The 14,359-nt window shown below is 34.5% G+C and overlaps 1 protein-coding gene across 1 annotated transcript; it reads right to left on the minus strand.

Annotated features, from left to right (window-relative positions):
• Nucleotides 1-2,573: 2,573 nt before the first annotated feature.
• LOC128995541 (b(0,+)-type amino acid transporter 1-like) lies at nt 2,574-13,257 on the minus strand. The gene is made up of 11 exons (XM_054420559.1): nt 13,083-13,257; nt 11,861-11,962; nt 10,991-11,272; nt 8,576-8,675; nt 8,293-8,337; nt 8,038-8,161; nt 6,989-7,095; nt 6,194-6,290; nt 4,522-4,674; nt 3,852-4,020; nt 2,574-2,700 (listed from the first exon to the last, which is right to left on the minus strand). Exons 1-11 carry the CDS (start codon nt 13,255-13,257, stop codon nt 2,642-2,644), a joined length of 1,413 nt encoding a protein of 470 aa, XP_054276534.1. The 3' UTR covers nt 2,574-2,641.
• Nucleotides 13,258-14,359: the final 1,102 nt, after the last annotated feature.

Consider the following 14,359-nt stretch of genomic DNA (forward strand, 5'->3'; position numbering starts at 1 on the left):
TTTACTACTTCCTTGACCACTTCCTATGTCGCAGACCTCTTTCCCGCCCTTCCCATAGCATTTTAGGATTGTAGATAACTTGATCTAATCGTCATAAACAGTTTTCACACTCCAGACTGCTCGCCTTTACTACTTCCTTCACCACTTCCTACGTCGCTGACCTCTTTCCATCCCTTCCCATAGGATTTTAGGATTGCAGATTCCTTAATCTAATCGTCATAAACAGTTTTCACACTCCAGACTGCTCGCCTTTACTACTTACTTCACCACTTCCTACGTCGCGGACCTGATTCCTTCCTCCCTTCCCATAGCATTTTAGGATTGTAGATAACTTGATCTAATCGTTATTAACAGTTCCTACACTCCGGACTGCTCACCTTTACTACTTCCTTCACCACTCCCTATGTCGTAGACCTGTTTGCCCTCCTTCCTTATACTATTTTAGAATTGCAGATACATAAATGCCACAGACGGTTCCCACACTCTGCACTGCTAGCCTTACAACTTCCTTCCCCATTTCCCTTGTCATGGACCTGTTTTCCTCCCTTCCCATTACATTTTAGGATTGCAGATACCTTAATTTAATCGTCACAAACAGTTCCCACACTCCAGACTGCTCGCCTTTACTACTTCCTTCACCACTTCCTATGTCATGGACCTGGTTCCCTCCCTTTCCTTCCATAGCATTTTAGGATTGAAGATACCTTAATCTAATCGTCGTTAACAGTTCCCACACTCCAGACTGCTCGCCTTTGCTACTTCCTACGTCGCGGACCTGTTTCCTTCCCTTCCCATAGCATTTAAGGATTGCAGATACCGTAATCTAATCATCATAAACAGATCCCAAACTCCACACTGCTACCCTTGACTATAGAATCGAGTAATCTTCAGTATAATCTTTGCTCAATAGTAACAACTGATGTTTTTCCTTTTGTACTGTATTTTGATTTGCTAGTATACTGTGGATAGATAGCTTACAAGTCTTTTGTTTACATTTTCCTTGTTATTTAATTCAGCCAACATGGTTACCTAGCAACCCATAAGACTAATTAAAAAAATGTGATTTTCAGTTTCATTTTTCTATGTAATTAGATTTTTGTTGGCAGTTCTAATTGCAGTAAACTCGTTTTTAGGCCAATAATAAACTATATACAACATTTGAAGAAAATCGTCGGAGCAGTTTTCGAGATCTTGGTGCAAGCATACATACATACATACATACATACATACATACAAGCAAACTTTGCTCGTATTAGAGTATAGGATATAGGATTAATTGGTACTTTCCTGTTAAAGGGAACATTCATTATTATCGATGATTTATTTTCGATATATCGATATTTTTGTTTTACTTCACGATTGGTACATCTGTTTTATTATCGTCATACGCATTTAAATTACAAATTAAGAACCAACCTTGTTTAGGCAAAAATAATAGCCTGTACATTGGATTAGGACATGAAACTATTCTAAACTAACCTAACATAACTAACCAAACTTGCTGTATAGGCTAAGTTACCGTTTCAAAATTCCATTTGATAACAGAAAAGGCATATGGGGAATAGGCTATCAAACGGAATTTTGAAATGTTACAGCAAGTTTGGTTGGTTAGGTTAGTTTAGAACAGTTTCTTTTCAATATAATATTTTTTTATTGTTTGTTGATACTGAACAATATTTATTTACTGTATCCTATATCGTACTTGTCAGCTGATATGTTTCAATTTGTTACTATCAATATATCGGATGGAAAACAAAAATATCGAAAATAAATCATCGATAATAATGAATGTTCCCTTTAACAGGAAAGTACCGATTAATTTGTGGCTGAAAGTTACGTTTTGCTGGCCATGCCAGCTGTCATCGTAATTTGGGGACCGAGCAGGTTTTTACATCCCATGGCCGCAAAATCAGCTGTCCGCTTACTTATTTAAAACATGAATGCATTTTAAATACACAATCAAAATCCATAGCATTGCAATAGAATTGTGTTATTGTCACCGTTGCCTAGCAACTATTTATTTATTTGCTGATTCCTCAAATCATTTCTTCACATAACCTTAAAGTTGTAGTTGTGTTGACTATCAGTGTGCATTATGATAGTGGTGAATAGTGGTAACAGGGTATTGTGTGGTGAAAAATAGCGTTCGTACCACGGACCGAAATGGTTTTGCAGCTCTCGATCGATTTAAGTTCTCGACTTCGTCTCGAACTTAAAAACTATCTCGAGCCGGCAAAACCTCACTTTTGGCCCTAGGTACGAAATATACTATTAGGTGATTAAGGATAAAACTATGATATTATATGATCTACCAGTATAAGCGCATGGCATCTCTCGATTAAACTGCTATGAATATGGCTGTACCCAATGAGTCCGAAACATTAGCAATGTAATAAGTATCTGTCTGTGACACAGTCATATACACAGAAGACAAGGTTCTAAAGCAAGAAAATTGTTATATTCAGGAGTGCCAACAATAAAAGACATCCATAGACCAATGTTTGGTTGAGTTTTTATTTGTTCTGAGAAAAATGTTAAATTATTATCACTTGATTCATTCATTCGTGGATATTTAGATCTTAATTTGAAAAAAATATAGGTTGCTTGAAATCAAAATCACAATAATGTTCGGTTTCATCCTTTACCGCCGAGTAGGAGGAACCACATCCATCCACTTCTGGAGAATTTTCATGAGATTTCCTGAAACCAGAGGTTAGGTGTATTAAAAGTCTAGGTAATTACAGTAGAACTCCTATTATCCGAATCAATAGGGACCAGACCCCATTCGGATAATCAAAAATTCGGATAATCAGAGTTTTACCGGAATTCCAGGAGTATTAAAGAAAAATCCTCATTTTCGGTACTAAATAAACTTTTAATTACCCAATAATAAATGAAATCAGAACATTTTTACAGTGTGCAATGCTCATAGTACAAGTGTTCTATACACTTTACACGTTATTAAGTTTTAATAGTGTTCGATCAAAGTCCAAAATTAAACACTGGCTAAATGTGTTTAATAACAATTCTTTGATATTTTGCAAAACTTTTTACTGTAGCTTTACGTTTTTAAAACTGTTGAAGTAAGCAATTCGGATAATCGGAGATTCGGTTAATTGGAGTTCGGATAATTGGAGTTCTACTGTAGAAGTCTAGCTAGGCTTCAAATTTTTATCCATATTCTAACGTTATGTGGCTTTTAACACGTTGAGTGCAGGCTGGTCTAGAGGACCAGCCATGGGACGCGCGCCCAGGCTGGCCCAGACACCAGCACCAGGCAAGTCGTGCTGAAATGAATCAGTCAGTGAGTCAGTATGGCGCACCCTGTGGAAAGAACCGGAGCTATTGCATGTGCGTTGCTAGCGTTACATAATCTATACAATTGTTTGGCCATTGGACTTTCATTGACGTATTCCTCTTGTATTTTTGCTCTACGACACAGCAATATATTTTATTGTTTATTATTTTAGTTTATGTGCCTCTTGAAAAAGACTAGAGGTCGGTCGTCCAGTGGTCGAAAACTCAACCAAAAACATGTAATGTGCAAACTTTTCTATTTTCACCCTAGTATTAAAATATACTATTGTTTTGACCTGACTTTCAGTTTCAAGTGTTAAAATTAGTCTACAAATCAACTTTGACCGGCTTAAAAATAGTTTAGTACATTCACCACTCCCAAGTTGTACGGCCCTCAGTTCCCTCACATATTATTCACAGTTTAATATTTTGTTGAGTTTTATTAAGTATATTATATACAATATTTGAAGGAACAATGCTGCAATAATCTGTAGAAATGTTTGGATGGTAAGATTTTCAGGCTTATCCTACTCTACACTAAGTTAAAAAATTACCTAATCCACGGATCCGATTCTTTTTGAAGACAAAAACGTACTGCACGATTATACCGATGGAAATGCCTACTACAGCTGGGAAATAAGTGTTGCTCGGTCGGGTGATGATGGAAGCAAAGACGAGCATCCAAGATATGACCAGCACTAACCAAGGAATGGCCAGAGGTACCTGTCAACACGATAAAGTAAGTTTCAAGCAGAAGCATATAATTTTTTGATAGTAAAAACTAAAAAGTAAACTGTCGTGTGTGGAGGAAATGTGATAAAAATGTTGAATGGATGTAGAGTTATACTCATTCAAAGCTAAGGTCGTGTTCTCGCCCGATTGTAAAAAATTATTTAATTTGATAAAATTGAAACCCAGTCTTAGGAATGTTTACTTTAAGATCAAAGGTTTTTGTCAGTGCTACTGACCGGTACTTTTTGATGGATTAAAATGTACAACTTTAACTTTACTGAAATTGCTACTTCATAGTGGAGTAACCTGGTAACTCGCTCGTTTTGTTCTGAGGTAACCCAAAGCAAAGTTTATGATTGTTCGGACCCTATGTCATTGTATATATTGTAAGTATCCCCAACAACCATGAAGGTATTAAACTTGTTGCTTATACAGTTCAAAAATGACGTTTGGTATGTGAATGGTTTATAAAACTATCTAAAAAAAGCCCACCTTGTATGGACGGTTTGCCTCAGGTTTTTTTACTCTCAGAATCATCAACGCTATCATGGTCAATCCGTAATACAGCCAGAGGACGAAAGAGTATGCATTGACTAGATATTGAGTTCTATTACCGAAAAGGAAGAAAACCAGTGAGAGAATAACCTGAAACATTATAGTTACATTTTTAGGTCAATGATAACATGAATAAAAGCTTTTAACAGTAAGAAACTACAAAATTGTTTGTGTCATATTTATTTTCTTTTAATTACTAAAGTAAATTAAAATAATATGTCTAATAACACTTACAACATACAGGATGTTCTTTAAAAACTTGCATCTTTATTTTTGTAAAAACCGCAATAGATAGAAATATGCAGTTTGCGGGAGTCATCTATTGACGTAGGGGGCCCAATTGTTTTGAATTCAACGTTACATTCACACTCCCCCCCTGCCCCCAACTTAATTTTTTTAAATAGCAAGGTACCCCTTGTGATATATCAAATGAAAGAGCATGAAAAAAGAAAATGTTTGGTGAAAAAAAATTGAATATCGGCTCATAAATTTGTGAGATATTTCACCCCCTTTCTCTCCCTACCCTTAACTTAAAATTTTGAAAAATGAGATATCTCACAAATTTATGAGCCAATTTTAAAATGTTTTTCACTAAACATTTTCTTTTTTCGTGCTCTTTCATTTGATAGGTATGTCACAAGGGATATCTCGAAATTTCAAAATTTTAAGTTAAGGGTAGGGAGAGAAAGGGAGTGAAATATCTCACAAATTTATGAGCCGATTTTCAATGTTTTTTAACCAAACATTTTCTTTTTTCATGCTCTTTCATTTGATATGTCACAAGGGATACCTTGCTATTTAAAAAAATTAAGTTGGTGGCAGGGGGGGAAAGAGGGGGAATGTGAATGTCATGTTGAATTCAAAACAATTGGGCCCCCTACGTCAATAGATGATTCCCGCAAACTGCATATTTCTATCTATTGCAGTTTTTACATAAATAAAGATGCAAGTAAAAAAAAAAACACACCCTGTATATTTACACTACTTTTGACTCACAAGACGTTATAAAAGATTGTAAGTGGTTATCGATTTCCATTGGACACTCCAATCATTAGAACCAATATTTGAATGTGATCTTCATTTCTCTTAAACCAACTTTCTGAAGAAGTTCGACATCAAGTCGAAATATCAGAGTTATGTTTTGCGTTCTTTTATTGAGTACTATCTATTAGCCACTGCACTCTAATTTTCTCAAGTACGCTAGCTAGCTATTCCTTTTTACAATTTCCAATAGAATCTTTTACTTTGTAAATTGAGTTATTGTCTTCAATGGTTGTGTTTGGGATTTATTGTCTTCGAGTGTGTTGTCTTTGGGATTTGGTAAAGCTGGGTTTTCCTAGGTGCGGAAGCGGAGAGCGGAGAGAGGAATGCGGAGAGCGGACTCCTCTTGTCTTAGAGTAATTTAATGTTACTGTTTTCCTAGAAACGGAGCGGAACGCCATGTTAATCGCTTTTCCGTTCTCCGCTCTCCTTTTCCGTGCCTAAGAAAACCTTAAGAGGCAATGTTTATCTTCTATCTTTTAGAAAAAGGAATTCTGAATTAAGTTACATCAATTTACTCTTGATTACAACATCACCAAATCTTTTTTTTACGGAAATAAAACAATACCTGAAATATGACTGCTGGAGTGGGAGTCAACCTCGTTTTGTGTATGTAAGACAGAATCTGTAACATGTGGCCTTCCTTAGCTGCTGCATAGCCCAGCCTATGCAACCAGAGAAACACATTTTAACCACCCAATCTGTGCAACTAACAGTGCCGAGTTTAGGGTTCTAGAGGCCCCCCACCAAACCAACCCGAGTGGCCCCCCGTCGCCCCGTTGAAGCTTCCCCATGATCGGGGCGAAATCCTGAACATCTCCCTAAAAGCGTTGTGTACCTCTGAAACTTCCTTTGAAAAAGCCACAGACATATACAATGAGAAAAAAAATACCACTTTGGTGTACCAAGTGGTATAAAGTTGAATACCGGTAGTGTTTTGTTAGTGTCTAACAACATTTTTTGAGTGAGTAAAACGGCCAGTCCAGGAGCCAAGCTTTCAGTGCCGATCTCAGCAAGTTTTCTCTCTTGGTATGCATTTCTTGAGGCAGTGATTTATGAAGTTTTCTGCAATTGTAGGATGACCATTTCTGGTGTTGTTATGTTGAGTGTACTTGTTTCTTCGCAGATATTTTCTATCACTACATCTATACTGCTAGGATGTACAGAGATACTGTTGAACATTTAAACTTGAAACTAAAGTTACATCATACAATTTGCTGTTTTCATCAACATAGATGGTACCTGACAGATATTGTAATTTGGAAATTAATTTGAAACACAACGAAGATCTGACAACTGTGGGATTACAATTATATTTCAAAATTAAAATTGGATTTACACTTTACAGCGTAAATTTTCTTACCTTGCAGAATAAAAGATCCCAGACAAGTTGCCTCCCGCGGTACACAAAGACACACAAATAGAAACAAGAAATGCCACTCTGGAGCCAAACAGCTTATCAGTGAATTCCTGAAAATATATCAATTATTCAAGGACTTGTAAACTCCCACTTTTAACAATAAGCTTGCGCATCCACCAAAATTCAAAACTATTTCGTTCAAAATTACACGAACATAAAAAGAGTAAAAATTTACAAACTAAATAAGGCTAAGCTAGAAACAGTTTGCTAAATATTTTATGAGAGGATTTCACAGCTGGTGGCTAGTTTGTATCTAGCTGACAACTATTAAAACATTTTTATTGTGTAAGTCTATATTTCCAAAACATTATTTTCATTATTTTTCAGACGGACAAGTATTTTTCTATGAAATACATGCATTATTGCCAATAATTCATGTATTACAATTTTTTAAATATTGCATTTTAGACTCTAGAGCATAGCCTCCTCTAATACAAGGCTGCGATGAGACAAAAGTAGCAACATTGCAGCCCCGGCCTACCAAAACAGCTGTTGCAGATTCATTATTGAGCTTTTCCGCAATTTTTATGTTTACATGATTGTAATTAACGACTGTGATTGCTCTGATGCCATACACCAACACCACATATTTGTTTTAGAGGAGCCTAGACTCATGGTTGTCCTATTTTAATCATTCTTTGTTCCACGATAGGAAATGTATGAGAATTTCATTGATTTTGTTTTCTTTTCTACCAAGCAGCTGCTTTGCACAGAATAATTTTACACCTTACTCGACAACCATTAATGAATTTGAAAATCTACTGACGCTAACTAAATGTTTTTTTAGGATTAATTTTACCCTAAACTACAGTGCATAAATTTTACACCTTGGTTACAAAACCGGTGTAACAAAAAATACCAAAATTCACTCTACATTAGACCTACTAAACATAAACATAGCTTAAAATGGTTTCCATTTTATCTATAAGAATGAAAACTGATAAACGAGTATGTAACATCTACAATTATGTTGCTGAACATATTCACTTAACCTGAGCAACAGCCTTGCTAGATATAAGTTCCGCTGGAGTGAGGGCGCTCAAAAAAGTAAAGTTTAGCAACAGATAACACGCTGTAACCAGTCCAAGACCCATTATAAGGCTCCTTAAAACTGTCCTGAAACAGACATAATTCAGTAATTTAAAATCGGCAATCATTTTTCATCAACCCTTTGAAATAAGTCGCAAGGATTTTTGACGAGAAAGGTTTGTGTAACCTAAATAGTTTGTTTCTAGATGTAAATTTACCTATCTGGGTTCTTTATTTCCTCCAACGCACCAGTGAGAATGATCCTGTGAACAAAAAAAGTAGTTGGTTTTTGACAAACTTTCAAAATGATTTTTTCCCAATTACTCCAATTACACAGCTATATACCCTAGTTAAAAATGTTTCAAATCACATTACAGTTTCTTTAACACCATAGGACCGAACCTTGTCCACGTTAAAAAAACAAACTATTATAAATTAAAAATATTAATGGGTATGGTGAAAAATTTTACAAAAGGACTACAAATGTGACTAAAAACTTACGCGCCGTCGTACGCATACAGTCCTGTGTACAGCACAAATGGCATCTTTTCTAGAGTCAATGTTGTAGTCTCGAATCCCATGTCAAACTCCACAGCTTGTTCTTAAACAAAACCATGAGGTTCAATTTGAGTAGGTAATCTCTTGGAGACCAAATTTTCTTGCTCTATACTAATTCCACAATATTTTGTTCATACAAGGCATATATATACAAAAGTTTCTGAGATGATTTCAACCACTCATTCAATGTATTGTTTTTCTTGTTTTTTAAGCTATTACTGGCTATTACATAAAATACCCCCACCTCAGCAAACCTGCAGACTAAGTGAACTTCCATTTGCCTGATTGGATTTACAATCAAATGTCTCCTTAAAAATATCACATGCATTCCTTATATAAATATAATTACTTTAACGATTTTAGGTTTGCTGCAACAGGGAGGGTAAAAGTTTTTTTTTTATATTAATAGTTTAGTAAGAAATAAATGCATTTTCCAAATTTGATCAAAATATGTTCATAACCAAGCAAACTACAACAGTTACATATTCTCCATAAGAATAAAATGGAAATTATAAATTTAAAATTTTTTGAAATTTTCTCCCTAACCATTGGGCACATAATAACGCTTAAATATACTTAGTTATTTGTTGTTTAAGCTCTACAAAATGGTTTGGAAAGAAATTGCTAAATTTTATGTTTTTAAGTCAAAAATGGGAAAAACCAATTTTTACCCCATAAACGAGTCCCGTTCCTACCCCGTTCCAATAGTACGATCAAGCTGTTTTGTAAACTCGTTCGAATAGATGTAGGTTTACACCTTTATACCACATTTCATCAAAATCGGATAATTTTTTATTGAGTTATCATGCTAACGGACATATATACAGTAGGCCTATATATTAGCATAGATGAAATGGTGTTTATTTATTCTATGATATTAGTTTGAATGGGCAGTATTTTTGGCCTCCAAGCACCTCAAAACGAAAAAGTAAATCAGTTCTGGGTCCAGGTCTTACCATGAGACCTACGGTAATAAGCTTATTCCCTATATGGGAAATTCGCTAAAAAGGTTAGGAAATGTATAAGAGGTGCTTCTAACCTGACAAAAAATTATATGCTCCGCAGAGGATTAGGCACAAACAGAGCTTCATTTTCAAACAAACGACCAAATCCTGTGAAACCGCAAAGGTTTTCACACTGTGGCAGTTGATGAATCCTATCAGTACTGGAACATTAATGAACATGAATAAGAACAACACTTGCAATAATATATTTTTAATGTTTTATTGTAAAGCATTAATAACATTTCCATTCATGAAAAGTAGATAATTAGTTTCTGAGTGTTTAATTGTCTGTTTAAAAGTGGCATTTTATCAAAATATATTAACACTTAACTGGAGATTCAAAGGGTTTATGAAAACAAAACAAAAACATAGTCTATTGGAGCTTTTTCTGTCCAGTTGATATGTTCAAAGTTTATCTCCGATTAGTATTAAAGATGACAAAGAACAATTAATTTTATATCTACAAACCACTGCTGTAATGTAAATTGTTATGATTTTTGGAAATCTTTTTTGTAACTCTACTGTGAAATGACCTGTTTTCGTTACATATTTATCACCTGCAAAAATTCATCATTACATTGTTTACTACGGCAATGTTTACTATGCGAAAGTAATGTTTTCTATCTTTTTTGGGATTTTGCCGAAGTAAACAAACAAAGATTTGTTATTGTTTTGTCAACTGTTTTAATTTTCAACTACCAAAACTGTAAAACCAAAGTTAGTAAATATACTAACTTTAAATTGAAGCTATAACCTGAACAATGCTATGAGTTTTTTTTTTAATTTTCAAGAAAATAACTATTAGTCTTTGTAGTGTAGCGAAAAGTAACGTTCAAGTTAAAGTGGGTCTATACATATTCTTGACCATTTAAAGTGCTCGATAAATCTCGCACTTCAAACATGGTCTTAAATACGTAATGACTCACTTTCTACTCTTACTACTATTTTTACCATTTTTTTAACCTACCTTTAAGTAACTTATTTGACATATAAGTGAACTTCGCTATATGTATATTATTTTGTTAGAAATCACTTAACCTTTATAGATTTTTTGTGGAGCTTATTAGTTTTTATTTGGTAAAAACCTCAAAACAATAAACCTTGTGGGAAGATCTGTCCAAAGACCTCAAAAGCACTAATTATAATCTTCTACTTTTATCAATAACACCTCTCTAACTTGCAGTGTTTAGTTGTACTTAAGTTATGAAAAACAATATGGAGGAAATTTATTTCATTTTCTACATACTTAGTCTAAGTTTGGGTTGTAAATTAATGTCCAACCGATTTACTATAAAAATGTATTTTCTGTGTTTTAATTATATTAGGCTTAATTAAAAAATATAGACGTACCTACCAAGCAAACATGCTCCTATCAGACTTTTAATTAAAAAACCAAAGTTTATTTCAAAGTCTTCGCTGACCGCTGGAGCTATGATTGCCCAAACATACTCTGCTGAGATAATACTGTGGATGGCGTAGGAGACGGGACGAAGGAACAAAAAGTTGATCCACACGTAAATAAAGCTCGGTGTATGTCCAAAGAAAGGATGGAAGTCTTTAAATGCTTCGTGAATGTAGATGTATTGACTTCCACTCTTCGGAACTACTGAGCACAACTCAGCAAACGGCAGGACAGCTGAAATAAACATTTTTTTAACTTCTTGATCAGCTTTGTACGTATTATTAAATTTCCTGAAAGTACAAAAATACGTCAAATAACACTTTTAATAATATAACCAACTACCCAAGGGGGGGGGGGTATAAGGGGTATTTACCCTTATACTGTTTACTCACAGGACGGTAAATACATATGAAAGATGGCAAGCGGTGATTGATTTCAAATGGTCTGATGATTATTGGAGTGTTGAAATCAATCACCACTTACTATCTTTTATATGTATTTAACGTCTTGTGAGTAAACAGTATGAGTGTAAATATATTATTACAAGTGCTGCTTGACACATTTTTGTACTTTCAGACATTATATTTGTTATGCTCAACTTAAAAACACAGACTAAAATGAATTAAACAATGTACTATTTCATATTATATGATTCCATGATAATAAAAACTAAGAAATTACAAAATAACTCAATATTTAAGAACGTAAATTCATTTTCATGAATGTTAGCCTCCGCATTGCATAAATACAGGGAATTGGTGAATTCCCAGTAAGAATATCAAAATGCTAACTTACAATAAACTAATAGGATTCCATACTCACTCATAAGTGAAATAACCCCACAAAAGCACCACATGACTACGCTCATTCCGACCGAACCGCATTCTTCCAAAATTTGTCCAGGACTTGAAAATATCCCCACTCCTGTAATACAATCTATATTAGTAAATTGTACCATTCCAATGGCCATTTTTATGGTATGGTATCCATAATCCAATGAGTTAGAACCTTGGGCTTTAATTGCCATGTAAAGGTAGATTCGTGGTAGAAAGGTAGAGTCGTGGTTAGGCGTTCAGCTTGTGTACGCGAGATAAATAAAGTTTTAATTCCCTGAGGAAGCGGGACGTTATCTTTGGTCCTGCAAAACGTTGGAGTAAATCCAAGGACGATTTTTTATGTGCGTGTATGTGTGTGTTGTGTGTCTTCGTTGTGTTACATGTTGACGAGTCCTGGATTAACAAATTAAGGTGAGTGAAGCCCACAAGCTGATTAATACAGTAAAGGTATATTATTTTACATCACATTAATTTACATATGTTTTGGGTTCATATATTTCTTATCTCTATGCACGAAAGTAGATCATTTATGCACAGCTGATCTTCACTAAAATAATAATTTTCCAATCTTCCAAAACATATGATTTTGCTTGTCCAAAACAAGTGAAGTTCCTGTTTAGCAGGAATCGACAGGATCTGAATATTTGGGCGGTTTTAGGGGAAGAAATCTATCCCCTCCACTCTATCCTTTAAAATAATAGCTCAACAACTGATTAACCAACATATATTGAGTACAAAATAGTGGTGGGGGAACTTCCTCTCAAACCGCCTGTGAACTAAGTATGAGAGACGATTTAAAATAAATTGCAAAAAAAGTTACATAAAAACTTAAATTAAAATTCCAAAAATGAGTGATTATTTGCATCTTTATGCTATCATTCACTACCGGTACCGTACTTGTAAAAAAGCACCTTTTTGGAGCTCGATAGTAATTTTCCAAGAAAGGTAAAAATGGGTCACTTTCGGGACTAGTAGTGAAATATACCAATCATTTTAAGTTTTCTCACCTTATGCTGGCGCATCTTTCATTAGTACTAACCTTTTTTAATCTACAGCGGTACCCATCATACCACCCTAGCTAGTAAATATATGTAGCAAAGCAGTATTATTAAAAGAAAAAAATATAGGCCAACTTTTTGATAAAAACATTATGTTTTTTTTTAATTAGTAGGTACCGTATACATGTATTAACTTCAGTTGGTACTTACCAATAACATAGTTAAGAATGAAATTTACGGAACTGAAAAAAGACAATTCTCTCTCAAAATAAACAGGACTGTCCTCATGTTTGAATAGAGTTTGTACTCTAGGCTTGTGAACTCCTGGAAGAAATTCCGTAGAAACTGTTTTCAAAGGCTTAGGCTGTGTGTGGTTGTCCATCATAGTGTTAGACTTTTATATGCTTGAAATAGGATAGTATATTTGTTTAAACTTCTTATGTTGATTTAGAACTAAAACTTTTTAATCCTCTGATCACAAACTCATGTTTTAAGGAAGTACTTGAATTGATAATGTATTTGAAATAAAAAAATCATTGTCTTTGATTTTTTTAGTTCTATGAACATTGGACATTCCATAACTTGAATGTGTGACATTTACAATAAATTATAAAGTTATAATTTCTGTTCTAAAATTTATAATGCTCTTCTAGAATTTGAATGCAAAATAATGTTTCAAAGTAAATTAAATTTTACAACAATACTCTAATATCCCAATGAGAATCCTAGCTTGAAAAAAATTGTATTAATACTTGAGTATTCACTTGGAAAAAAGAGTTACAGTATAAGAAGTCATGTAAGATATTAAAAAAAAAAAAAAAAACTCTGCCTGAAATTATTCGTTAATACTGCACATAAGAAAAAAAACCTCAATACATCAGACATGAAAAAGAATCAGTTTCGACCACTTCTCATATGAGCTGCACTCTCAACATTGGATCTCAAGGATACAAACAAAAGTTGACATTGTTGCTGACATCTGCTACTGTTTACTTTGAGCGAATAAGAGCTTGGCAAATACAAAGGTTCACAGCTATCAATCAAAGGATTGATACATTTGTTTGCTCAACACGTTTGCTACCGATCGCCACATATATGCAACGCTGCAGTCTGTCATGGACCGAGGTATACATAAAATCTTACAGGCCGGTGTGTCACTTGGTTAACAGTACATTGCAGACCACGGGCCAGTGATGCAGCAAGGTAAAACACAGTTTTGCCAACTATCATATGTCACTAATCATCATATCCACAGACCAAGTGAAGCACAAATGCGACAGACATCTCTGTAGACCACTGCAGAGAATCCAAGGCCTTCAAATAGAAGGGTCGCAAATATGCGACGATCAGTCTATTTTAATGTGACCAGCTGTCGCATATTTGCGCCGCAGTCTATGGGAAGAAACCAAGTGAATGAAAAATTAAGTACTATTGCGGCAGTGAACTTGTTAACATGAGTTTTGCAATTTCTATATATTTGTTACTTC

The sequence above is a fragment of the Macrosteles quadrilineatus genome, unplaced genomic scaffold (genome assembly GCF_028750875.1).
Source record: "Macrosteles quadrilineatus isolate MER2022 unplaced genomic scaffold, UCM_ALF_1.0 Scaffold_5__1_contigs__length_97177068, whole genome shotgun sequence".
Lineage (NCBI taxonomy): Eukaryota > Metazoa > Arthropoda > Insecta > Hemiptera > Cicadellidae > Macrosteles > Macrosteles quadrilineatus.

Coding starts and splice junctions, on each gene's coding strand:
- LOC128995541 (XM_054420559.1), bottom strand. CDS start 13,257: ATGATGGACAACCACACACAGCCTAAGCCTTTGAAAACAGTTTCTACG. Junction 8,338..8,575: donor CTGTATGCGTACGACGGCGC/GTAAGTTTTTAG, acceptor TTTTGTTCACAG/GATCATTCTCACTGGTGCGT. Junction 4,675..6,193: donor CTCCAGCAGTCATATTTCAG/GTATTGTTTTAT, acceptor ATAATGTTTCAG/GTTATTCTCTCACTGGTTTT.